The sequence below is a fragment of the Molothrus ater genome, chromosome 3 (assembly GCF_012460135.2).
Source record: "Molothrus ater isolate BHLD 08-10-18 breed brown headed cowbird chromosome 3, BPBGC_Mater_1.1, whole genome shotgun sequence".
Taxonomy (NCBI): Eukaryota; Metazoa; Chordata; class Aves; order Passeriformes; family Icteridae; genus Molothrus; species Molothrus ater.
Window position 1 is genome coordinate 61,240,951 of NC_050480.2, and position 28,000 is coordinate 61,268,950.

A 28,000-nucleotide genomic window follows, 5' to 3' on the forward strand; every position below is an offset into this window, starting at 1 on the left:
TGTTTTGAACATGTCTAGATTTTTTTATTTTCACCCCTTTCATGTAAGGCAACAAAAATTTGGATTAGAACCTCAGATGATCATTAATATGTTGTTGTACAAAATCATCTTTTTCCAGCACCTAAAAACTGAATTTTTAAAAATTTAACTTTGGGGAGTTTTAAATGAAGCAAAATATCCTGATCCTACTTTGCTACTCAAAGTACTCCATGTCAAGCCTGACACACTCAGTGGAATCCCCTGGTTTGCTGTGGGTTTTCAGCAGCCTCTGAAGCACCTCCTGGGTGCACAGTCAGCCAATATCCCAAAAGCAGCAGCAAAGACGCCGAGATTTTCCTCCTGACAATGGACTTCACCTTTCAGCTGCCCACCTCACTTTATGCAACCTACAAGAGTTAAAAAAGATCTTACTTGGCAAACCTGTCTCGAAGTCCAGTGCCCTCAGTGCAGCCAGGCAGAATGTCCATCCTCCAGGACCCTGGGTCTGATGAGGTGTTTTAGCTAACAGAGAGCTTTCATCTCCTTGGAGTGGTGTCCTCCCCACCCACAGGCTTGGGAAAGCTGGAACTGGTGAGAGGCAGTACAAAATGCAAAATACGGTGTACAAAATAACAGCATCCAGGACAGAGAACTGTAATGAAAACAGCTGTGAGGATACGTACCTAAACACAGATTTTTACAGCCCATTGAGCCAGTAAGAGAACACCAGAGAAATATATTAAAAGGGTAACACAGGGGCAGGTAAGACATATTTTTCATTTTGACATTTTAAATTGATCACCAAAACCAATTACAGGAGAGAATAATGTTAAAGAAATATGGTTTTTTGCAAATATCAAACAAAAAAGAAAGGTGGAGAGGAATACCAGTTTTTTCATTCTCCTGGGTACCCACAACTCTGTTTTTTTTAGGAAGAAGTTTCCAGACTGAAAAGACAGCCTTGTTCAACTCTGGACCTCAGCTTAAACTGCAAATCAAACTAAACAGCAAAGAAAGAACACATTAAATTTTTCTTCCCAGCTTCTATGAAGGGGTGGAGAGTCAGAAAAGAGAAACATGGTGGTGATGGGAGCTGAGCCAGCAGCTGAAACACCTGCCAAGTAACCCCAGAGCTCTTCTTGTCCAACAGGGAAACCTGCAACCACTGTGTATCATCCCCGTGCCTCTTCCCTGCTCTAAATGGACATTTTTGTCTGTGGAAAACCTGTGGCCAGAAGACAGTGCAAAGTCACAGGGTCACCACTCTGTGATACCTTTCTCTGGCTGATGACCTTAAAGCTGTGGAATAGTCCTGGAGACATGGAAAAAAACATTAAGAAGAAATCTTAAAAAGCAGAGCTAGAAGAAAAGCAAAGATTCAGAATTATTAAGGCATTTCCTCCCTATAACATTTCTACATTTAAGCAATATCAAAGCAGCCTGAAGGCCCATGGTATATCTTCCTAGCACCATTTTTCAGTGATTATGGACAGGTGAGCCTTGACTGAGAACTCACAAAAATCTGCCTGCCATCTGGCAGCTGTGGTGCATATGAACACCCATGACCTTGTTAAGTCACAACACTGAGTGCCTGTCTAAGAGAAAGATATGCTGAACTGTTAAGGACTCCCACCACAGCCTTCCAGGCCTCCGGAACAGGCAGAGAGGAATAAAGAGCCCACCAAAACCAGCCATAAAGAGTTGCTGTTGGAAAGCCCATGTCCAGTGAGGGGACATTGTCTCTCTACTGGAAGAGACCCAGATGTCCTCCCATTAACAGACACCAGTTTCTTAGGATGGCTTACAGGGAGAGCTGCACTATCCTTGAGAAGTTCACCAAGCTGACACATCTGCCTGACTCAGTGATGAGGAAAAATTACTGAGTTTCTTCGAGTTTGCCTCATAGCTTGAGTAGAAGTGGGAAGTTCAGCCAAGACCCTCGTGTTCCTACTAAAAAAGCTTTTTTGTATGCTTTTACTTGTGTCTCTTTGTTTTAATGAGAAGATCAAGAAGAAGCAACGCCAGCACTGGTTGTAGTAGCAGAAACAAAAAGAATTAGAGCTTTTGTCCAGGTCTTGTTTCCATGTGGGTTCTCTGATGTTTAATGAGAGTTGAACTCGTGTTACAGACTTTTCCTTGGAAGAGATTGTCTTCTTCACTCCCTCTGCCTATTTCAACAAAAGTGTAGCTTTGTTATCTGTAAGACATCATCAAACCAACTCGGTCAAATTGGCCACTAATTATAAAAAGTATTAGAGAGAGATGGCAAGTAGGGTACACAGTAAATGCACAGAAAATCTATTTCCACTATTTTCCCCTTCTTCCCACAGATATGTGGTAGGCTTGCAGTCAGAACACCACCACCAGGTAAAGGGATCCTGTAAAAAGAGGGAGCTCTTTCTCTTTGCTGCCTCAACAAATTGCTCTCTATAGCCAGAGACAGCTTCTGCCCATATGACCTCGCAGCCGTTTTCAGCTCCTCCCTCCATCCAATTTGCCGCAGCACAACAAAGCACTCCAAAAATAACATTTATTTTTAAAAACTGGAAAATGGCACAAACCGCCCCAAAGGAGAGAATGACAACGGCATGAGTTCAGCGTGGGCTCATGAACTGCCGCTCCCCGCCAGGGACAGGAAACTGGAACCTCATGGAAAGAGACTGGATGGAACCAGAGCGAAAGGAAGTGCCAGGAGCTGCGGCCACCGAAGGCCAAATGCCGCCGAAAGGATAAGTCAGCCGGCCGGGAGAGTGCCAGGACTGTGTCACAGCTCTGGATCTATAAACGCCTGGGCTCTGGAAGCCTGCACGCACAACAGGCTGGAGCGTGCACACTGAGCAAGGAGAAATTTAAAGATGAGGAACATTTCCAAATGACAGCTTTAAAGTTGGGGATCAGCAGAGACTGAACATCTGATTTCAATTCTAAATGATTTCTGATTCGCCAATGTTGATGCAGTACCCCAAATACAGTTTCTGTTCAAAACAGTATCCTTCAGTAATGACAGAGCTGGTATGTATGGACTACTAAACAAAGGCCACACCACCACTGCTGAAGGGACTAGAAGTTGGACCAGGCAAAGGAGAAATAAACTAAATCATTTTCATTGAACAGGCAGAGCCAGATTTGCCACTACCTTACCTCTTGTACAACCACTTAGATCATGTGTAAGGTAACTTTCACGAAAATGGAGTTTTAAGTGCATAATAAATACATCCAGAAAAGCTCCTTGCCTATGAAGAAGGAAAACTAATTTAATTTGTTAAGTAATAAAAGATGAATGCTAAATTGTAATGCTGAAATGCAGACAGGTTTTCAGAAGCAGTACATTTTTGATGTAATATTTGAAAATGATCAATTCAAATTCTGCTTTTGAAAAATTTTCTGAGCTTTGATCTTGCTCCAAGTTGAGTCCAGAATGACTATTATATATGGCTGACATTAAAAGTGTCAGGACAAAGTGATTTATAATGGAAACACAGAAAATAAATCACTATTTGAGAACTTTTTAACACACCACAGATTAGAGCCAGAAGGCCAGACTAAGTTGTCACTGAGTTTGTAAGCTTTCCTGCTGCAGCTGAGGACCACAATACACAGAAGAGCAAATTCAGTTAATGAACTCAATCAGATACACACAATGACCTGTGCCTTCCTTGGAGCGGCACTTAAAAATTATGATCTACAAAGACATTAACATGACCACAGTCAGCGACCTGCAGCAAACTGAGAAGCAGGGCTCCTCTGGCTGCACTGCAGATGCGTGCACCAGGGCCCTGCTTGGTGAATGCAGACCAAGAAGAATATGTGACCATATCTGACCACCAAAATGAGCAGAGCCATTAACATCCTGAATTAATGGGCTTAGTGGTTTTCAAATGAGGTATTTCCATGATGGACGTGGTGTGGATTCAGCAAAGTTTGCCCTTTAACAAATACAGCTTTGGTTTCAAAGATTTGATTAGGCTTAATACCATTAGGGAACCATTACTGATTTTATGCTGTTGTTGTTACTGGTTTAACTATCGATTTCTGAACCAAAAATTGAAGACAGTTGGCGTTACCAAGAGTCAAGGTTTAGGAATGCAAAAGCAAATCCAAGGTACAGATGAGCTTCAGATGTGGACAGGCTTCACAGGGTTTAATAGGCTCTCCAAAGTTTGTCAGGTCACAGAGGCTTTTCTTTTGGTGGGGTGTGCATGAGTCCAGTTGTTTCTTTGTGTTTGTTGTTTGTTTTAAACACTTGTGACCTCAGCCAGAGCAAGTGGAATTGATATGAGCAATTACTGCATGCAAGAATTAAAAAAACCTCACGCCAACTTTGGTTTACTGTACACCATTTACAAAAAAAACCAAAACAAATGAAAATGATCTTCTTAATCAGCAATCCCTGATCACCACCACGTGTTTTTAAAACAGACAGATGTTCACAGTTTAAGAAGCCAAATAATACTACTACTTTCTTGTAAACGTTAATAGTGAAAGAACAATAATAATGGTTTTAGTCAATCATCATTAGTACTTGAAAGTACAAATATAAATTAAATAAGCCTCAAAAAACTTGTACAATAAAATCTGCTATAAACATAGCTAATTAAAAAGAACTGCTCCCAACCTGGGTTGTGGGTTTCATCTTGTTTTAAAATTAAAAGCAGTTACTTATTTTTCTGAAGCATCCAAATGAATGTTCATATCCAGATGTCCTTACGAAGAAACACGGTCTTCATTCTTTTCTCATTTTTTAACCTGTTTATATAATATTTTACTTCTGATTGTCCTTTTCCTCCTTGGCAATCCTCTTTGTCACACCACTGAAATACTTCTCACGGAAAGAATTGTGTCCCCTGTACGGCATATACTGGCCATCCAACAAGTAAGAGTTCTCATCTTGATCCTGCATGGCACCAGAAGACAAACATTAGACTTGAGGGTAGTGTGTTCAGCATGTATTGAAAAAAAAGTCAGAAAAACAGACTTTTTCAAACCATGAGGTGCAAGGATAAGGCAGTTAGGTTTTTGTTTTACAGTTCAACAGCACACACTTAAGTCACTGAAAATATCTCAGCTGACATCATCAGAATCCCACCCTTACCCAACCAAATGAGCATAGGTACCATGCACCACACAGGTCACTTTCCAGAAAAAATATTTTCAGGAGAATTCAGTCAGTCAGAGGTCTGTAAAAGCTAGGCACAAACAGAAGAGGAACACAAATGGTAAAATGAGTTCCTACAGTTGCTAAAGCACATTCAGAGATTTTTTTTTCTGTGCAACATTCATGTATTTCTGAAAGTTAAAGTTGACACAGTAAATCCTCACACATAATACCTATTTGACATCAGCCAAAAACAGAGTTTAGAAAATTGGCCCACTGTATATACAAAGGTTTAGTTCATCATGTACTATGGCTTTATACAATTAAGATACTTGTCAGCTAACATTAGCAACGCTGTAAGATAAACATTACATCAAACTTTAATCTGAGTGTTAAAGAAAACTGATGGCAACTTCTAAAAACAGTTTAATGCTTCTGGGTGATGTCAGTTTCTCATTATGCTCAAAAGCAGGAAGGAACAGTGAGAAGGAGCCTCACACAGAACAACTGAACAGCACAAGGAGAAAATAAAAACAAGCACACAACAGAACCAAGCCTCTATTCTGCCATGTGTTACTTCTCAGGTTTTTAACTAATGCAGTAACACAGACATTGGTTCACTACCTTAAGATGTTTAGTTATTTGTTCACATTCAAAAATAAAGTTACTGCAGAATGTTTTAGCATTAGTAGAAACATGGAAGTAGATTTTAGTCGATATTTTCATATTACAAGAGTACTACAATGCAAGGATGCACAGAATCCGAGTGGACAATCTCTCCCTTCAGCTCTTTTGTAGCCTTTTCCAGGTTTTCCCCTACTGAGATCAGCACCTCTCCTAGCTCCGGAGATCTGAACATTCTGAGGGAGTGAAAGAATATGTTTTCCAACAAAGACGCTTGTGTGCATGTAGAAGGGCCCTCTTCTGGACACAACGAGATATTACTTCAAAGAAGGTCTCACCTGCTACAAAAGCAGGTATCAGGAATGTGACACCAGCTTAAATTAACTTGCTAAATGTTCAGTGCCATGTAGATATCTATTATGTAAAGCACGTACACCAGCAGCAGCTCTATTTAAATACTACACTGTTGGAAAAGAGCAGGAGAAAATTACTTCAGGAAACCTAATGCAGGCACAGTATTTATTGTCTTGTGATCACCTGTGAGAGACTGCTGTCTCCATGACTATTCTTAGGCTGATAAACAACAGGCTTTTAACAAGTTTGTGAAAAAACTGAAAATTACAAAATTACTATAGACAGACAGGAAATAAGGATTTAAGACACACTCCTCTCACAGCCAGCCTGTACCCATTTTTCCAGCTACTCTTTGAAAAAGAGCACTTTTCTCTTGCAATTCCAGGTCAGAAATCCTTCTTCGACATAAACATGTATTTTTATGTCATTGGGATGTTTTAACAAGAATGCTATGTAATTCACTTATTTTGAAAATGGACAGGATATTTGACCCTGATGGATAATGATACATAGAACAAAGATACTCTGAGATAAAAATTGATCCCCACAACCTCTAAGAGGTCATGCATGTGTACAACATTCATCTTGATTCCATAGGAAACAAAATGCTGATTTGGGGGGAAGAGATGAAGGAGTAAACTACCCTTTCCTCTACCTCCAAGCTGGTTAGGGCAAAGAGAGGATGTGCTGTGTAGAAGAACAAACTTCAAGTAGAACACAGGTGGAACAGGGGCATCTGCATGCACCAGATGGAAAGAGACTTGGTGCACCACTACACAGCAGAATCTCATCTCGAAAATCCAGGCCTCATCAGGAGCTCTGCAAACACTGCCCGCTAAATGAGAGATCTGCAGTCAGGCATGGATTTCATAGGAGAGATTACAAAGGAAGCTCCTGGCCCACATCACAAAAATTCCAGTCAAAGAGGTTCCATTTCCTACTTCTTACCTGTACAGGCATGACTTTCTAATAAATATGGCAAATGCTTAAAAAACCAAAAAACAAAAAAAGAAAAAAACCAACCAACCACCAACAAGAATGGGAATTGCTGCTTTAAAAAGGGAAAAGAAAATAAGAAATCCTGAATTTCCTGGGGATACCAGTCCCTACTGAGATGTACTAGTCAAAGAAATTCTAAAGGCAGCATGAGGACTGATCAAAGTAACTGAAATTCCTGGATTTCAGAGACTAAGGACTTTCAAACAAATTTTAACTTACACTACTGTGTATCAAGGAGCTGAATGGGTACAATCTGAACACCGGGGATAGGTTTCATTTAACTCTACAGAGAAAATAACTTGTAAAAAAAAAACCCTTAACAACTTATTTGTTTTAAAGACAACATTAAAATAGGTTTCAGAGCTCTCTAATAAATAATGAAGAGGCAGAAGAGAAGGGGATGCTGAATGATAACAAGAAAATGTTTTTCTTTAAATCAGGGAAAATATTAAGTGACTTTCCAAAGATTCTTATTCATCTGGCATGCCCCAGTCCAGCTTCAATGTAATTACCCACACTTAGTTTTCATTTTTAAAAAAAGTTTTCCTAGTCTTATCACTGTTTCCTACCACTCCACATCTGGTGCTGGACAGTAGCTATAGAAACCACTTGTACTAATGTTATACAGCTATAAACAAAAAGGAGCAGTTACCAAACCAGAGACAGCAGGGTCATACACCCAGGAACTTAGACACTGAATTTAGACACTGCTAAATTCAGCAGGAAAAATTCTACACCAGTAACAACTCCAGAGTGACCACATGACATGGAAATGCTTGACCCATTCAGGAGGGTGGGCTTGTGTGCGTGGTGCTTCACAGTCCCTCCCTGGACAAGCATAAGCTCAGAGTTTGTCCTTCAGTCAAGTTTTCTGTTACATCTTACTACATCATTTCTAGGCATCTCTCTTGGCATTAAAAAAGTGGGATGCCTCACAGGGAGGGAGAAACATAGGGCTCAGGGCTGAGGCTGCAGCTGCTCCTGCCCCACCCACCCTGGGTTTTGGGGTGACAGTGTGCAGCTGTGCTGTGGGGGACGCAGGAGGTGAGTGTGCATTTTGGGGTGAATGCTGTGCTGGGAGGAACAGTGGCAAAAGTTGTCTGAAACAGTAATCAAAAAACCCAAAACTCTTCTGCTCATACTGTGCACATGCTGGAAGAGCATATTCATATCAACGCTGAATTCAGGAAGAAACCTTTTCCAATTGGCACAATTTCTCTGTAAACTTAGAAAGAACAGACTGGATGCTTACAAGACAGTTAAGTTATATACCAGGTTTGTGAGGTTTTTAATACAACATATGATCTTCATGCTTATGATTTCTTATGATAGATCAATACTTCACCTAGACATACTCACTTTTTGCCTTCACTTTGATCTCCTTTTTATTACAAACTATTCCAATGAAACTGCACCACCAATTTTAACAATTGACTGAATTAATCTCCAGTTAAGAGTTTCTTTAAAGTGTTAATAGTGAAATCAAAATTTGCTGTGAAATCTGCAATTCCTTATTGGTGGCAAACGGCAGGGAAACCGAAGAACTGCATAGTAACAGTAACATGATTTGTAACATTTCTCATCCATTTGCAAGTGCTGCACTAAGGTGAATTAAAAGGCAACTGAGGACCTGTTACAAACCAGTTTAGTAACGCAGACAGGAACTGTCTGGAAACATAAATGTTAGGTATATCCATAAAAATTCACTTTTTCACTTAGGAAAAAGAAAAGCAGGCAAAAGTAAAACTACTGAATTTTATAGTCCTATCTGGCAAGTCAGAAGTATCCAATTCAAAGGTTGCTCAGGATATTAATAGAGGAAAAAACATGTTCCAGGTAAGGGACACTGGGGTGGGGAAATCCTAGACACCAAAACAAGGTCCTAAACCAAGCAGGCACTGGCTAAAGATTCAACGTGAATTTTGTTCTCTAGACAAGTTTTGCATCATCAGAAACAACACACAGGTTCTGGTATCTTTAAATTATCTAACACACATCTGGAATACTGAATGTAAGCACTTGCACAGTCTCATCTAAGCAGCAAGCCTGCCAACTAGTCTCAGGTGCTCAGAGCTAAGCACTTCCAGACAGGAACCTGTCAAACCATGAACTGAAGAACAGGTGATGCACAAGAGGAGAGTAACAAATGATGCAAGTCTGTTTGCAGAAGGGCTGATATATTTTTTAGGTTAGAATATGCTACCCTACAGCACTGGTAGCAATAAAACTGCTGTCAAAAACCTCCCTGAACACCCTGAGACGCACATGTCAAAAACTTTCATCTTCTACCCTCCTGGTTTGCTACTGGTGAAGTTGGCAGCTCCGAGGCTGAGCTCCACACAGAGTGTTTAGAGAAGTTCAGGTGTTGCTTGAGAACTGCAGTCACCACGAGCATTATGAAGGCAGCACTGAACCCCTCTGTGTCAGCAGTGCAAGCACCACACAGACACAGCAGCCTGACTGCATCTCCTGCCATCTGAAACAGCTCTTCCAGCTGACAAGCAATGTACTGAAACACTTGCTCACTGAGTGCATTTTCATTAAGAATTTGCCTCACATGTGTTCAGCATTTCTTTTAACAGTGTTAAGAGAAAGAAGTAGCAAGAATGGAAAGGAGATCTGAATGCCATATTCCCTGGTCCCAATCCCTGATCCAGTGCGCTTTGCTGTACTTGTCACAATTTCAATATTATTCCAAAAAATAAAATGTACCACTCTAAAGATGAAGTAACAGAATTAAATGAGGTCTACCTGTACTGCAAGACCCACAAAGATATTTAGTATTTACTTGGGCATTGAGACACACTTTGCAATCAATGAAAACTTTGGCATTAAGGCAAAGTCTCTGTGGATGGGATTTACAAGTAACCATAAATTCAAAGATTTTTTTCACACTATCAAGGGACTTTTTCAGGATGAAGAGTTTACCAAAAAACTGAGAATAAAAAGGAAGAAACCAAAACCAGAACAGTCCCTTAAATCACTGCTCAATTTTACAAAAGCTCTAACTCTGATAATAAAAACCAAAGTGTGACAGAAACAAGGATCAAATGCTGAATAGCACGAACTTGTCACGAACGCAACAGCTACTATTTTACACGATATGATCAAGAATTCAAGCTTACCTTGAATTCTTTCACCTTTTCCATGGTTATGAGGCGCCTTGATGTGTGGCTGGAAAGCAGCTGCTCGCAGTTGCTAATAAGTTTCAGGCATGGATGGCGGGGAATGATCTCTTCTGTGTATCTGGAAGAAATAATCATTCTTAGTGCTGTAGGCTCATGAAGTGGAAGACCTGCATCTGAAACAAAATTCTTACAGACACTTCACAAAAAGGTTCACAGTTGAAAGTTGTTATGCACTTTAACCTGATTAAATAAATTCAGATATTGCTGTTTCAGAGTTTTGACATCATATATTCCAATCACCTTGACATGCAGTATGTAGAATAAATTAAAACCCCACAGTGAAGAGACACTCCCCCCATTTTCTGCATGTATTTAAATTATGTTAATGTATGTACACCTGGTCCTGCCTATATAATTTCAAGTACAAACTACCTCAGCCAACCAGGAACAACAACTTAGAGCTGTGATTTTAAAGATATTTTCCACAGGCAACATATATGAAGTTGCAGGAATAAGAGTCTTTACTCTGGCTCCCTAAAAGGAGATCACAGCGATTCAATTTCAAATCATATTAAGCCAGCTCTTATTAGACCGTAACATTCCTGAACTTCAAAATTTTGTATTACAAATTTATCTCATTGTAATTACTTTTTCTAATGGCAAAAAAACCCAAACACCATCATTTAACATTAGATAGCATTTAATTATAAACCAACATTGCTACTATCTATAGAAGCAAGAGTTACAGTGTTCTAAATGCCCCACCTCATAACCACATTAGTTTCTACATAGAAAGTGCTTTCTCTAAATTGCTTTTGATCCTTCTATTTCTCCAAATGCTGAAAGAGAAATTCAAAGATTTAAGAGCTTTGCAGGGGACTACAGCAGCAAGAAGTATTAACCTAGATAATATGATAAAGATGAATATCCTTCCTATATACTGAAACATAGATCAGCCATTTATTCCTAGATTTTGTAATAAGCTTTCCATGTAATAGTTATGAAAAGATAACACAGAAAATGGGTTTTGGTATTGTTAGGTATGATTTTGTACAAAACACCTGCTCCTATGATTCTCCAGTGTTTGGGTGTTAACAGAAGTCAGACACTGAAACACAGAACTGAACAACTTAATATCTATGACTTGAATTTAAAAGGTACAATGAAGGAGATTTACATTTTTCCTGTAAAGAGGTGGATTTTCTGAACGAAAGTAAAGATGTTGGTCTGGATTAAAACAGCATCTATCTAGGTGCCGTTGGAAAACTTGGCATTTCTTAACACAGAGCTGTTAAACAAGTAACTCAATCCCAAATACAGATATGCAAATAAGAAAAAACCCAAACAGTACTGCCTCTTTGCTTTCCTCCAAAATTTCCAGACCATAAAACTACTTTTCAGTCACTTCTCATGTAGAAACAAGTACCTGCTTCAGCTAGGTAAAGTCAGAACATGCTTTAGCAAAGAAGAATGAAATTAATTCTCAACTGCTTTTTCTATTACACGAGACTTTTGATGTATCCAGTACCACCAAACTGTCTTTCTTTTACAAAGTAGGCACCTGGCCACAATATTTAAAAAGTTCCTCTCAATAATCATACAGGAGGCTGACTTTAATGGAATTAGAAGAATTTGGACTCAACAATGATTTCAATGTCTGACTGAAAGAATAAACTCTGGAGTGAGATGCTATCTTGAAGAGGGAGAGATCACTATCACTTTGTTAAAAAGCCTTTTCTGTTAGCATTAATGAATGTATTTCTACATTCTTTCAGGTAAAACTCAGAAACATGTCAAATAAGAAATACAGAAGCAATGATTTTAACAGACATCCAATCCAATAGTTTCAGCTTTAATTTAAGATAATATACAATGATCTCAAGAAATGAAACTCAAGGCAGGTGTTGCCAAAGGATATTTGATAATGCAACATGTCAGTAAAAAAATCTCTTCTCCCCACTTAATTGCTTTAATGCCTCATGTTATTATTACAGCTGAAAATAAGTGACTATCCTACTATTCTATGCTAATTTTAGCAACTTTAGTATTTCAAGTCATAGTATGATGCATAAATTCACTTTTAAAAAGTCAACTCAACTAGACCTCCCCAAAACAGCAACTAAAGCTGATCCCAAATATGCAGTTCCCAAGTTATCTGAAGTGAAACACTTTACACTGCTGTAGTAAGGAAGCATGCTTTTACAAAAGTTCAATGAGCAGAAAGAAAAACACTGGTATCTTGATGAATAAAATAAATTCAGTAATTCCAAAGAGATTTTATTGACATGAAAATTTGCTACAATACTATCAATAGCATTCATTGCTTTGTCTGTGAATTGTCTTATTAGAAAAAAAGGCCTAAAATATCAATTTTATCATTTGCTAAAAAATGCAAACTACTAAAATGCACTCTCCTGTTACAGAAGCATGTAACAGAAATGGCTCCTTTTGATTTCCAAATTGGCAAAACAGCATGAGATATATAGGACTACCCCAAGACATTTCCATGGTGAAACCAGGGTCAACCACAACTTTATATAACAGTATAGTTTGCTGTACACAGAAATATAAGACACTGTAGAAACTACCTTTAGAGCACATCTGTATCTGGAAGACAGCTTGAAACAGCTACTGTACATCAACTCCTCACTTGCCAGTAAAAAATCTTTACAAAAACAAAACAAAAAAACCCCTCAAACCTAATCTAGCAGATGCTGAAATAAGGCATGAGAACAGCTGGTTTTCCTTACGCACTCAGCTCTGATCCCAGGCTGCACTCCTGAGCAGACAGACCCCGCAGTCTCTGCTGGCCTCTCTAGTCCCTAACAGGGCTGCTCTCCGATGTTCCTGCCTCTCACTGCCATCTCTTGGTCACTTTTATTTCTCAGAAGAAAGTTAAATCAGTAGGGCCAAACCCCAAAGAATCAAGGATGACTTTTGCACACCTCTATGAACTACTTTAGCAGAAACACACACTAATACTAGCCTTGCTTCTACTGTCTTAGAAATCTTTCTCCACCTTGAAAGTCTAACTTTTTAAGCTTAAGCCTCAACCCACTGGACATGCATTTACAATGACATGCAAAGGCATTTTCTGCTTGGTAACAGTCAGGAATTATCTCCATTCAAAAGCTCTGTTAAAAAATGTGGCCTCCCTCATACGAAGTTTTAAAATACAAAGTCTGGGCATTACTCTTAAGTGCTGGTACTATGTCCCAGAGGAAAGCACAGAGAGAATGCAGCATCCATTCTGACACACAACACAGCAGAATTCAACAGTACATACTCAGGCCTGTATACGGGCAGCCAGTAAACCAATCTTCCTCCCATCACCAAATATTCTGCCCCAAACTTCAAGAGGTCAAAAAAGATGTCACTTAGATGGTAACTGGATGAAACGAAGAAATTATTTTCTGTGCTGAACAAAAAACATACAAGTGTTAGCAAACAAGAGCACAAGTAAAATCTCAATTTTTAATAATAGCAATTAAAAAAAATATACTAAGCCACAAAAGCGCTTTCTGAGCTTTGCAAAGCTACCTAAGACAATCCAGGAGTACAACTTCTACTATGAGGAATACAACTTCTCAAGTTCCCCTATCTCTTTGACTTCCACATGTACTAAAGATGAATCTAAAGAACCATAGGTATGCTGGCAATAGTTATTTTGCACAGCATCTTTCTAAAGGAATTAAAGTCAGAAGACAAGGCACTGGAGAAGCTATGGGACATCTCTGAAAAGCAAGGAGCAGTGGAAAATGCAAAAGAAAAAAGTTGAAGGTAAAATTACAAGTATTCCATTTTAGAATGAATTCGCAGCCTGCAGGGACCAAAGAAAACTGTTCTGGAAATACATGCTAATGGTGGCTCAAAGAGGTGAGAAATAGGATTCAAAATGTGAACATATGCAAAGGATGAGGGAAAACAAAACCAAGAAGGCTTCAGGAAGTGACATAGTGGTTTTGCAAACAGAACAAAAATGACTTTTCCTCTTGAATTATAATTGCTACCATTTTTAAACTTCTGACAGCCAACCAAGAAGTAACAAACATTCTAAAGCTGCAACTGGGTTTCCATTAAGACATTTATATTCTATCAGACAAGACAGCTTCCCTACCTTCTTTCAACTGATTTAACTGTTTCCTTTTGTGATCCCATTCTGCGAGGAGCTTCTCTGATACCATATGGTGCTAGACAAAGCAAAAGCAAAATGCAGAGATGAGAACCTCACACTTTGTCCAAATAACACACAATTACACCATACATACACAATGGTGCACAAACTGTGGCTTATAAAGATTAAAAAAATGGAAAGCTTTTACGAAGTAAAAGTCAGTAAGGAAAATTTCTTCAAGATCTGTTGAAAGTTTCTTGCTCCAAAAAGTTTTTTTTATAACTGTTTCAAGGAAATCCCTTCAGCTGTAAGAGCTACACATTTGCTACATGACAAAGGACAAATGCTGTGTTTTTCTTAAAAGATATTTCTTAGATTTCCAACATGTGATAAACAATCCCATCCTTTTTTGTTTGACAGACATGAATATGTCCCCTAGAGCACTTAACTAACCTTTTTCAAAAAGAAATTAAGTATATCAGAATTTCTTGCCAGCAACATTACATAAATGGTAATTCTCACATGTAAGAACCAGAGAAGGTTTTTTCTCAAACGTTTTTTGCACATTTCTAATAGCATAACATACTTACTTGTATGTTAATTTGTGAGACTTGTGAATTTGTGAGACTTGTTTCAGCATCACAGAAGCACCAATGTAACCACTGCAGAAGTTTTAGAAATGTTTTCACACTCAGTTCTAAGTCCTTGTTAATATTCTACACTGTCTTGCTGTTGAACAGGCCAAATAAAAACTAGCAAGCAACCTAAAAAGAAAAGTCACACTTCCTACTCCTAATTAATATGAGTGTGTCATTGTAAAAGCCAGCACTTGAGATCAGAAATTGCTGTATCAAGGTCTTAATTTATCCCCTTGGTTTCTTTTCCCTCTCTTACAAGACAAATAGTGTTTAGTAAATAGGTTTCTAAAAGAGCAGAGGATCCTTTCAAACTGCTCCTGCTTCCAGTAGCTAAGTGTATTGGAAACACATTAAAATTTCTTTTTGGAAGCATTACTTTAAGCATTAACACAAGTCTCCCAAAGTCCATCAGAGATGCATGGCAGACTCCAATGTGCTGCCAACAGCAACACAGACCACTCTGGTAAGAAGTCTCTATGCATCAATAATGTGATGCTTTTACTGAAAGACACTTCTTCAAAGGATGATTTTCAGCCACATTGATTTCTGCTGGTGAACATAACATTCTCTCCATGGGAGAAAGTGTTATTGTCAGCTTTGTTATACATACATTAATAACTATCCTTAAAATAAATGCAGAGACATCAAATGCAGATCCAATTTCCACAGTGCTGCTCTCGACAATCATCTTTGGAAACATGGAAGCTGCAGACCTGAGCACTGGTTCAGGCATTTAATCAATGTACATAGGCAGTAATGTTTTAGTCACTGTTATGACTAAAACAATGAAAGGCAATGAAAGGCAGTAACAAACTTACGGTCTGTAATGATTGCATCAAACAAAATCCCTTTTCTCCATATTGGCCTTGAAAAATCAGCAACCAGTGCATCGAGGTAGTATTTCTCTAAACCATACTGTCGGAGATTGGCTCTGATATTTTCATCCGGCCCTCTCCATTTCTGGTTTTTTCTGCTTGCCTTGCCTGGGAGGGGAAGGGGAGTGGAAAGGGGAAAAAAAAGCATACTCAAGAAACTATTATATAAGAAGAGCTTTCATATACTCTACCATTTAAATTAAAGGAAAATAATCAAATGTCACCAAAAAAAACTGTCAAAAGTACTCACAATAAACTTCACAAGTAGTAATGAAAAATGAAAATACAAGAGAAAATTTCTGCTGCACCATCTGCACAGAGTGTCAAAGAATACATTTACAAAAATGCTGGTTTGCAAGATGCTCTCTCCATCCACCAGTCACAACCCTGCCCACTAGGTCAAATATAATTTTAATATTTGCAGAGAACAATGAGATGAGGGTTCCTGGCTTAGGTTTTGAAGAGCTTCCCACATCAGGGGTTAAAAGAGCACACAGCTGAGGTAATGATTATTTGGAACTTTGTTTTGGTCTTCATTATTCTTTTTCAAAAATATTTTCCGTTTAAAAATAAGATACTATCTTAACTAGCATACATGTAAATTGGTGAATAAAAACTAAGCACGACCAAATAAATCCTGCAAAGATTAATGCTGCTTAAAAATCCACTAAGTATCATCTGCTAATATCAGTCTTCTTAAATTACAGGGGGTAAGAATTCAGTGGCTTCAAAAGATGTAACATACCTAATCCATGGATTGTGTTGTAATCTATATCAGTACCACACACATATGCCCCAAAATGTGCTGAGGAGATCAAAAGGCCACCTAGACAGGGAAGAAAAAAGGCAAAGTATAAACTCCTGTCATAAATGTTACCTGCATTAGGATTTTTTTCCTCAGGAACTTCAGGAGCCTACAGCAGCAGCACACTAGACCCAAGGAAAAGAAAAACACCCAAAACAAACACCAAAAAAAGAAGTAGAACTATCAACCAGTTAGAATCACTATGTAATTATATCAGACATAATAACACTAAGTCCTTTGTCTGCTCTACATGATTTTCCTTATCTTGCTGTGCCCTATGTCACTCCTCATCTCTGGAGATTGTTCAGGAGTTTTGTTCATGGCTTTCTGTATTTTAAGCAGTAAGATCCTTTAATCATTACATGAACCAAAACTTTTGATTCTACTTTGCAAGGAGCAGAATTTCAAACTGTTGTCAAACAACTGGAAAAATCATCACCAAACAAATGGCAGTTCTACTGTGTCTGTTCTTAAAGTCAGTTTCTTTAACCATGTCCAAAAATCAAACTTCTATAAGGTGGCTATTGCCCTATTGTAAGAAACAATGGTCAAGAGCCTTACAAATGTAAATATCTCTAGTGTAAACATAAATATCAAAAACATTTCTGCAATAGTTTTCAAGTGTGAAAACTACATACAAATCATTTGTCTGTGAGTAGGCTGCCTACTTTGTCAGTAGTACTTATTTTGTAATAAAACTAGTTTTTTTAATTACTGCTATTGCAGCATGCCTTTCTAATTAAAAAAGAAAAGAACACCATACCAAAATTTGTGATTTCCCCTTGAAATTGACAACAGTTGAACAGCCCTCAGAAAAGAATAAATGACATTAACTCTTTAACAGCTTCCAAATGAAACAATGGACAGACTGCAGGAGATGGACAGATACCTGTGTGGTCAAGTTTTATTAATAAAGAGGTCTGTGGCTACCAGAATGGTTTAGAACAGAACAGAACTGAGAACAAGGCTGTGAACCCCACTGATGTCAACAGTCCTGCTAAACAAAGGGGATGACTGTTGCAGGATGAAGGGCTGACAATGTGCAAGCTGGCTGGGGGGATGACACCAGTTCTCCCATTCACCAGGAGCATGGAAAGAGGCATCTCAGGTGGCTGCACTGTCCTGAGCACCAGCAAATCCCTAATGTGCCCTGTGTGCACCAGAGAACTTCTGCACCATACGATAATGAATTCTACCAAAACCAAAGGTGAGGAAGAACAAAAAACCTTTTAATATTCCTCTGCTTTTTCTTGTGAAATGGATCAGGGAAAAAGGTTACTCACCCCAAAGGAATCACCCATTTCCCTTCTTGGCTGCAATCCCTCAGAACAGATGGGCAGTACATCCAGAGGGTCAAGACAAATTTAGCTAGCCCTGACCCCAAGTATGGCATACCACCCAGTCCTACAAAAAAAGTAAGAAGAGAGTCCTTTGCCCATCTAAGAATATTTTTAATTACAGGCAAAAAAAGAAGCTTGGAAATCATGAATTTACAACTTTAAATAAATCGCAGCTTGTACTAGTTCAATTGTGTCCACACAGAAGGTGCACAGATACTTACATACTCTTACATGGCCAGCCCTTTGATCAGTATATGAAAGGGTTAATCAGGGAATCACTCTGTCCCTGGTGACCTGTAGCAGAATGATGATGGCACAGAGCTTCATACCTTTCTACCACACACTATTCTCCACCTCTTCAGCACAGATGAGGTCTGGTCCTCCAGGATGTCAAAGAAAAACATCCTGTCATTTACAACTATGCAGTATCACAAATATCTTCCAAAGGAACAATCAACAAGATTAATGAGATAACCTGAACTGGCTGTCTAGGAGGAAGCACAAACTATTCAGGTAAAAGACTTGATTTATTCTTCTAGAAGCTTCCAGGCTTCCTTCTGCCCAACGCTGAGGAAAGAATATCTAAACATGGATGGAAGTTAAAAACACAGTCTTGGCCATTCCAATTCTGCACTTGACAATAAAAAGAGGAGTCAAGTCTTCTAAAAGCCAGCCTGGTCAAAGAGCACTTTATATTCCAAGGAAAACTGCCAATTGTCCATTCTTATACTAATGTGAAAGACCTATGGTTTGGCTCATGCAGCAAAAACCAGTTTGTTTGCAACTAGCAAGAGCCATTTTGCAAGGCCATTCTGGTTTGGTTTTCTATTGGTTTATTACTGGTTTACTCTTCACTTTATCAGTGTAAAAAAACAGGCAGAAACACAGCCAGGTAACAAAGGTGCACTAATAAAGAAATCTGAACCGCAGTTCTTCAAAATGCTCCTCAGATCCTGAATATTTATTTTTCTAAACCCATCAGCTCAAAATGACTGCATCACTCTCAAGTCCAAACCACTTCCCAGAAACTCCAGTGACAGGACACTGTAGTACTTACAAGCTTGAAAATCCTCTGAAGGTCCTCAAGAGACAACTGAAATTCTTGGGGTTTACTCAAAAGAAGTAATTGCAAAAGCCACTGTTATTTAGTCATAAATCCACTCTACTGACAAATGGCATGCCACCCAGTATCTCCAGCATCCCCTTTAATCCCTACCCTTTATTACAAATGTCTAACAAAAAAAAAATTTAAATTGTAATTCAAACTACTAGGCAATTTGGGGAGAATTCTGTGTATGTTACCTTTTGAACTGAAACACAACATTTATCTTGAATTTCTATAGCTTCATCATTTTATGTGATTTTTCTTCTTCTGTCTTTACCCTTCCTTTTTATTTTTCTTCAATTTTCACTCCCAAGAGAAAGAGTCCTCTCAGAGACTTTATTTTGTGATTTAAGTTAGCAGGTTTTATAAGACAAAAAGCCACAGATGCCAAAATGAAACCAACTGCTAAGAGGTAAGTAGAGGGATTTCCTGAACCTTTCAAAGGACAAGCACAAGAAAGAGAAGAAAATTTCATAAGATATTATTATGCATTAAAAAAATCAGGTCGTATAAGAATAAAATTTAAGACAAAACCATAGAATTCACCAAACTCTTCTGTTTCTGAAAATATCATATCCATGCTCTTTTTCTATGGCACAGAGAAGACACATGCTAATAAGAATTTATCCTATAAGTGTAGTCTTCTCTCTCCCTCACTTCTCTGCAGAGATTTTTCTTCATCTTCCCATTAACATAAGTATTTTTAAATCTACGCATTTCACATGTGGTCACCTTGACTAAAGTTTAGCAAGCTGAGCATGAGTCAGCAGTGCCCTGGCAGCCAGGATAGCCAAGCATGTCCTGGGGGGCATCAGGCACAGCATGGCCAGCTGGGCAAGGGAGGGGATGGTCCTGTTCTGCTCTGAGCTGTGGCAGCCTCACCTCAAGTGCTGGGGGCAGTTCTGGGTGCCACAATATAAAAAAGTGATTAAATTATTAGAGAATGTCCACAGGAGAGCAACAAAGAAGATGAGGGCCTTGAGGGGAAGATTTGTGGGGAGCAGCTGAGGTCACTTGGTCTGTTCAGCCTGGAGAGGAGGAGACTGAGGGGAGACCACAGTACAATTTACAGTCTCCTTGCTGGTGAAAGAGGAGGGGAAGGCACTGATCTCTTCCCTGTGGTGACCAGTGACAGAACCCGAGGGAATGGCCTGAAGCTTTAGGTTGGGAAGTTTTAGGTTGGATATTAAAAAATACCCAGAGTTGGTTGGGCACCGAACAGGCTCCCAAGGGAAGTGGCCACAGTCTGACAGAGTTCAAGAAACATTTAGACAATGCTCTCAGGCACATGGTGTGACTCTTGGGGATGGTTCTGTGCAGGGCCAGGAGTTGGACTCTGATGATCCTTATGGGTTCTCTTTAACTCAGGATACTCTACAGTTTGATTCTAGGACAGAAACACAGCCTTTGCTACATTTTTGAAGAAACTACTATAGGTAGCTGAACACAATATACTGCGCTAAAGTTATATGGCACAAGCTGACACACTAGATCAGCTATTTCACATACAGCTGAGTTTCCCTGAGGCAAAAAGTACTTCTGTGCCATGCACAGCAGTATGTGGAGTAAAAGCTCCCCCTCCTGGCTAAGATAAGGAAAGCTCAGCTGGGGAAGGGTCCCTTGTCTGAGCCACAATATCCTGAACGCAGGCTTTGTACAACCAAGCGTTCCTCATGGAATGCTGCCATGACCTCACTATTGCTATGTTGTGTAGTAGAACCAGAAATGCCCTCAGCACTCCCAAAGAGCCAGCTCTAAAATGCTGCTTCGTAACGTCCCAAAAGTGACTGCAGCAAGTGCTTAGCCAAATTCCAATTCCTGGTCACTCTGATCTTAAGCAGTCCATGAAACACATGGATGGGTGCTTAGGCCACGTGGTGTAAAACACAACAATGAATACAGACCTTCTAAAAGCGCAAAATAAACTGTTTACATCTTTGGACTTTGGTCTCCTTCTTCCAAAATCCCTTTCAGGTTAACAAACCATAATTTTATAAACACCATTTTGCCTTTGGTATCATCTCAAATATCTGTTGAGCACCAGAAGTCATGACACTAGGTAAAAGAGTAGTGCAAGCACTAACACAATATTCCAGTTCTTCCCACCAGATGAAAAAAAAAAATATATATATACCTGTTCCAACAAATGGATCATATACAATGTCATTGGGTTTTACTCTCCCATGGTTTGCCATGATGAAAGAGAGGCAGGCATCCATGCTCGTATTTCCAATAAAGTGTCTCTTCTTCACACTGTAGGATTCAATGAGTTCTCTTTGGCCATCTGCAATCTGTTGAAACATTTAAAACCCCTGTCAGATCCTGGATACAAGATATAAACAGACACACTGACAGACTTTCTTTAGTGACACCATCCAAAGCCAGGTAACTTCACTTCGTAACACATCACCTTGCTTTCTGATGTCTGAAAATATGACAGGCTTCTTTCCAAGCAACAGATATCATGGTTCAACACTGGGTAAATTCTTCAAGACAGAGGTTAAAAATGTACAAACATTTTAGAGAGAAAATTGTTTAGAAGAAATTGTAATTAGAGTAACTTTGCTATTATTCTAAGCACCAGAAAAACAATTCCTGGCAATTCATAGTTAAAAGGATTTCAAAAATATGAGGATTAGACATGCACGTTAAGACATGCATGCACACATACGGATGCTTAAAAGTCAGACAGAATTTCTTTCTTCACTGGCATTTCTGTCCCACTCAAATACCAAATTTAGAATAGCATTGACAGGTGAGAATTTGAGGGAAAAGCAAACAAAGACCAAATACTGGCATTTTTACATCAGACTTCCAAAGTACATTGGAGAAGACCAAAGCAATCCAAAACTAAACACATTCAAACACTATCCAACACTATCCCTCCACCTCTCTCAGCATCAGTCTTACTGGGTTAACAAAATTCGCCTGCCTATTTCTTCAGGTTGGTTTACTCATTTTTAAACACTTCAGGAATTCAGCACAGATGGGACAACAGCTGCAATGTTTCACAGCATTACCACAACCCAGGGTGCTCTCACATCAATCACAGGCATGGAGGATATTCACAGGCCCTATCAGATAGCTTGAATCTCTAACAGTGGCTGTAACACAAGCTACACAACCTCTGCAGTGGTTCTCCCTCCTTTCAGCTGCCCTCCACCCAGGACACTGCAAGCACATATTCCCACCAGTGGCTAGTGTCATTCTGGGAGATATCCTTTGAGGAACCACTTTTCCCTCACAGAAACATAAAAGACCAGATCAAATTTCCTCAGGATGTCCTAATAATGCAGCAGGTGTAGAGTGCATATGGCCAGCAGGCAAGAACATTTGTAATGAAGAACACAGATGACAGGCTCCAGACAGTTTTTGTACTTGGCTCCTTCTGCACTGTCGGTGCTGCCTCGGGCAGGTGCCTGCCCTGTGGGCTCGACTCCCTGATGTCCAAAGCTCAGGGACCAGTCTGCACCTTTCCATGGAGGTGCCTGCCAGGATCACTTGAAGCACTTACAGAATGCTCCAGTGAGGCTAATGCCACTCAGCTGGGCCATAAGCCATCTACAGTTCTTCTGTACATCTTTCTATGTGTTTGGAACAGGTGCTTTCAGCTACAGCCAGGTCTGAAAAAATGTAACACACCACCCCTGCTGTGCTGAGTCCTCTCAGTGGATGGCAAGACAAAGGTGTGCTTCCAGGTACAACTTCATTTTTTTTCTACCTCTAAATTGTTCATTAAAGCCACTTTTTCCTAGTCACAGTAAGGATTCCAAAGACTTGCTTCAGAGTATTATGCAATGACAAGTTCAGACAATATTTTCTGCTTCTATTAAAAATCAAAACACTTTTTACATTTAAACTGAAGTACATTCTCCTGAAAATACAAGCTTGCAAGAACTGAAGCAAACATGCTCACGCACCCATCTACCAAAATACAGATGAATGGGCTCTTCTGGAACATCATTTGGGTTCATTCCATAATCTTCCAAAATCCAAAATACGTGTTCTGGATTCTTTAAATTTACTTTTCCTTTGAATGGCAGAAATTCAAGGGCCTATAAAATAAAGAAAAACAGAGTCAAAAATAAACAGGGTCAAGTTTTTTAAAATAGGTATCTTCCTCCCACCAAGAAAAAAAAAAAAAAACAAAACCAACCAAACAAAAAATCAGGCAAAAAAACCACAATTTCACTTGAGAATGGTATATTAGTATTAAAAAGTTCAATTTTCACTGGTTTTTTGAAATGCCTTTATTCTAAACAAAAATAGCTCAAATGATTATGGTTTGGAAATTGGGAACCATAACACTTACTAACTGAACAGAACTCAGCTTCAGAGGAAATTAACTGTGCACATTAATTATACAATTTTCAAGTTATAGCAACAACACTGATGATGAATAATGGGATGTGAAGTATCAGTGATGTGCAGCTATAGCAGTTCACATACTTAGCATTATTTCATGTACACAAAAACTGAACAAAAAGGAAAAATAGCTACTACATATAATTTCAGTCTCTGTAAATGAAGTAAATTGAATAAATAGGTGCCAAAATAGAATGTGGAAGAGCAGAAATAAACAGTAATTTGGAAAAAATTCCTAAATGAAATATTGATAATGGTAGGAGGAGAGCACAAGTACAGATAAGAACAGGAGATCAGCACACAATCCACAGCTTGCAGCTGAAGTCACTTGCTCCACATTCTGCAACAATAAAAGACTAATAAGGGGATCAAGTAACAGATTTTCCAAAAATCTAGCACCTAACTCTTGCCATTTGAATCTTAAAGTTTTCAGCAGCAAGCTTCGGTTTCCCCAGCACATGGGGCTGAAATCAGCAGTGATATTTGTTAGGCATTGTATATGCCTTAAACAGTCAGTTTATAGGGGGGGAGAAAAAAACAGTCATGAATTTTGAGAGTATGTTAATTCAGACAAAAATCTCATTTAGACATGATAAGACATAAGCCATAAACTTCCTTAAGATCTTGAAGAAACTTAAATACACTGATAGCATGGAATAAGAATAACATGAACAGATTAAACTAAATTTCTTGACTAAACAAAGATTTCTTAACCATCTACTTACATCAATCTTTTTTATTTTCTGTGCTTGGGTCAGTGTTTTATTAAATGTATGAATATGTACTTTGTAAGTAGAGTCTGACTGTAGATATGGAAGCTGAAAAAAATAAAAGGCAAAGACACTTTAATTAGTACAGATTCAGTGCTATTCAGTGGGCTTAAGGAACCATAGCATTCAGATTCTCTATATTTATACCATCTTGTCTGTTGGATAGTTCTTCAAAGATGCATAGAGCTCCCCTGCAGATTTTCCATGGCCCCACAGTTCAAATATAGACCTGAAATTACAAAGTTTTTGCGAGTTAGTCACAGAGAGTAGGGAAAATGCCTTACAGATACCTATTCCTTTTAACCTACTTGGCCAATGTATTTAGGCTTTAATTCATGGAGTATTGAAGTGTGGCATTTAATTCTATACAAATGTTTTAATTTTTGTTTGTAACAAGTATTTTTAATTAGAGGCTGATATTTCACTGATGCTTTTCTTTGTTTGGTAACATGTACCAAAAGCATCAGAGCTTTTCATATTGATTAGCAGTGCAATGGAGGTACTTCAGTGATCTTATTCTAAAACTAACACATCTTCCCACAATCACCTGTAGGACAGAAAAATAAGCCATGGGCTAATTATGCTTTGTACATAGAATTAGCATACATTAACTGAGAGTGCATGGTGTGCAGAACATCTGAAACTGTTGTGTCACATTTCACTCCCCGAGCTGCCTGCAGCTGCTCTTTGAAGTGCAGTGCTCCACTCTTTAGGCAAGAGTGGAGAGCCCAAGTCATTATAGTTAAAACTGAATACCTGAGACAACAAGCACTCAACAGGGGCTGTGCAACATTCTGCAGAGGAGACCAAACTCTGAAGAACACAGCACAGGCACCCCAAATTTAGTATGGTCAGAGGGACATAACACACCTATGCTGCTTCTCATCCTGAACCATACTTCAAGGCCTCTCTCACACACCTCACTGGGAAGCATGTTATTCAGATATCTCTAAAAATGACCTGCTGGAACAATTACTCTCCAGCATATCCTTGTGCTCTTGAATTTCCTAGAAGGGACTCTGCTGCAGCAGTCAGGACTGAAGGCCCAGATGAGGGAGGGTGACACAACCTTTCCCTTCCATGACTGTCAGTTTTCATGTATCGCTGGTTTTATCTTTCAATTCCATACATATTTTAGAAAAAGCCACTAACTCAACATTATACAAGGCACATAAAACATGAGTGACACTACAAGTGCTGTCTCTGGAGTGAAGAACACCATTTTGAGACCCTGAATTGATCATACACTGAGTAAAGAGGACAGACAGGCATACTACATAATCTGTCCTACAGGAGTCCTACAGGCTCCAGTAGCACCTTCTCAATTCTAGAGGGAATCAGAGACTCTTTATTTTATGATTCCATACAAAATTTATATTTGCCATATTAGAACAAAATTCCAATGCTTGTGTTATTATTTACAAGATTGTTAATCTCTTACTTTGCACATACTGTCCGCTTCATTAGTCCCCTTGCCATCTCTTCTGAAGGAATATTGAGAATCCAAAAGGGAGACTGCAATCAAGAGAAGGTAAGTCACTGCAAATACCCAGGATGTCACATGAATTACACAACTACACAGTTCTGTTCTATAAAAACAGAACATGCACACTGAAGATTTAAAAAAAATAATAAAAAATACATCTGTTACCTTCAATCATACAGAGAACATGGGGGTAAAATAATTAATCTGAGACAAAACTGTTTACTCAGCTTGAATGTCTGAGAAATTTTGTTATGTATTTAATTTTCCCAACATAACTGACTTGGTAAAATATTATTTGCATTTCTCTTGATTATTCATCCACTAAAGATTGGAAATACCTCGTAACAGGTTTACTGTTTAGCAGCAACTAAATCCCAATAACATTCTCTAGCCAAGCACTGAGACCAGAATCATATGGCTTCCTAACTGCACTCCTCCAGTGTCTCACTGATTTAGAGACAAACACCAACTCCAAACTGCTGCTGAGTGTTTTCAGGATTTAGCTATCCTAAGAAGCAAGGAGAGCCTCCCAGCAGGTGGCACTGCTTCTTTTCATGCTGGTAAGTGAAGACAACCTGAGGTGCATTTTGTGCATCTTTTTACTAAATAGTTCCGTTTTGTGCATCTTTCAGTAAAGAGTTCTGACTCTTTACTGAAACTGAGAAGTCAGTTTTGGGAAGATTCCCAAATTTCCTAAGAAATTTCAATATTTATTCAGATGCCTACAATTAACAAAAATACTGTAAAGAACATACTTGCAGACCATACACACACTGAAGTAAAATAGTTGGTCCTCACTTACATTTACACGAATTTCCTGCTCGCCGCTGAATTGTCCACCACAAAGGGAAAGCAATGATGTTATTTCCTAAAGTGAAAACATAAAGGTCAGGCTTTAGAATCTTTAGAATCAGGCTTTATATAAAGAGGAAAAGGGAAAAAAGAGAAAAGAGAAGAAGCAGCATAACACAAATTCTAATGCAGCTGGTGGATAGGGCACACGTTCACAAGTAAATTCAGATTGTATGTACTGCTCATGAACTGAAAATTAAGACTTCCCTGTTATAAAAACATCTTTCTCAAAATTCACTAGCAAATGTCAGGAAAATTTCAGTAATTAAACCCCACTATTTCACATATTCTCCTTCATCAGAATCTTTACTGTTCAATCCTACACTCTCACAATACTATCCACTCTCTTCTTGAAATATTTTTCTGACTAGTTCACATAAAAGTGGTATTTCAGTAGTAACACTGACTCAGGGCCAGGATCAGCAGATCATCTGGCTAAAAAATCTGTCCCTGCTTGTTCCATTAAGTTTTTGAAAATCATGTTCCTAGCATAGCTCATCACAAAACCAAGCAAGCTGAGCAGTCACCAAAATAAAGGAGAAGTGGCGCTGCTTCCTTCAGCAGCTGTATCAACCAAGTGTCACCAAAACCTCGGTGATAAAAAGAAAAACTTTCTCTGTTACACATGTATCATCTTCTTTTTACTTCATCCGACGACCTTGCCTAAAGAAAAATCAGGATGATCGTGAATGGAACTCAGGTTCCAATCCCACAAAGCAAATAGGAAAGAGAACCTTAATGAAAACAAGGAAAATAAAAGCTTCAAGACACGTTAAACATTTTGTAACATGTGACAGTCCAATCAACGACGGAAAATCACCGTGTGAAAGAGACCATGGCACCCAGTCTTCCCCTGAACACCGGCAGGGAAGGTGACTCCACCAGCTCCCCGGGCAGTCCATGGAGAGAGGCCCTGGCCTGTGCCCAGGGCAGCCCCAGCCACTCCTGCACCCAGGGCACACTGGCGGGAGCTGACGGATAACTTAAACAAACTTCCAAATTAATCACCAAAGACAAAAACTTGAAAGCATTTTTACAACCCCAGCTTCCGCTTCTCTCATGGAGCCCCGGGTACTCTGCTGGCAACCTCTCCTAGCGCCAGAGGCTCTGGAAAAGCGAGCGGCAAGGAAAGTGCTGCCTTAAAGCCACCACGCGGAGACTCTCCACGAGCCTGGGGGTCAGACGCGGGAAGCGGCGACGGAAGAGGCGCCGGGCGCTGCGAGCCCCCGGCTCTCCCGGAGAGAGGGGACCCTGGCCGGGGTCCGGCTCCCCCGGCACACCCGGGGCCGCGCTGGCCGGGAGCGCCCCGGAGGAGAGGAGAGGGGAGGGGAGGGGAGGGCAACGCCTCACTCGGCCCCCGGTCCCGGCCCCGCGCAGCGCTCACCGGCAGGCGGAACTCGAGGTGCTCCTGCGCCAGCAGCAGCAAATAGCGCCGTAGCGCAGGGGCCGCCATGTCCGGCCATCCCCCGCC

The 28,000-nt window shown here is 39.5% G+C and overlaps 1 protein-coding gene across 1 annotated transcript; it reads right to left on the reverse strand.

The window, feature by feature from the left end:
- On the reverse strand, positions 1 to 28,000 carry TRMT11 (tRNA methyltransferase 11 homolog). The gene is made up of 13 exons (XM_036404512.2): positions 27,914 to 28,000; positions 26,480 to 26,545; positions 25,633 to 25,706; positions 24,339 to 24,420; positions 24,147 to 24,239; positions 22,977 to 23,111; positions 21,191 to 21,347; positions 16,552 to 16,632; positions 15,750 to 15,914; positions 14,297 to 14,369; positions 13,466 to 13,597; positions 10,177 to 10,297; positions 1 to 4,873 (listed from the first exon to the last, which is right to left on the reverse strand). Exons 1-13 carry the CDS (start codon positions 27,980 to 27,982, stop codon positions 4,742 to 4,744), a joined length of 1,380 nt encoding a protein of 459 aa, XP_036260405.1. The 5' UTR covers positions 27,983 to 28,000; the 3' UTR covers positions 1 to 4,741.

Excerpts from the sequence above, each read along its gene's own strand:
- TRMT11 (XM_036404512.2), bottom strand. The coding sequence starts at position 27,982 with ATGGCGGCCCCTGCGCTACGGCGCTATTTGCTGCTGCTGGCGCAGGAG. Across the intron at positions 21,348-22,976 it reads ATCTGTATTTTGGTAGATGG|ATTGCAGATGGCCAAAGAGA; the intron begins GTGCGTGAGCAT and ends ATGTTTCAACAG. Across the intron at positions 16,633-21,190 it reads TGATCCATTTGTTGGAACAG|GTGGCCTTTTGATCTCCTCA; the intron begins GTATATATATAT and ends TTCCCTGTCTAG.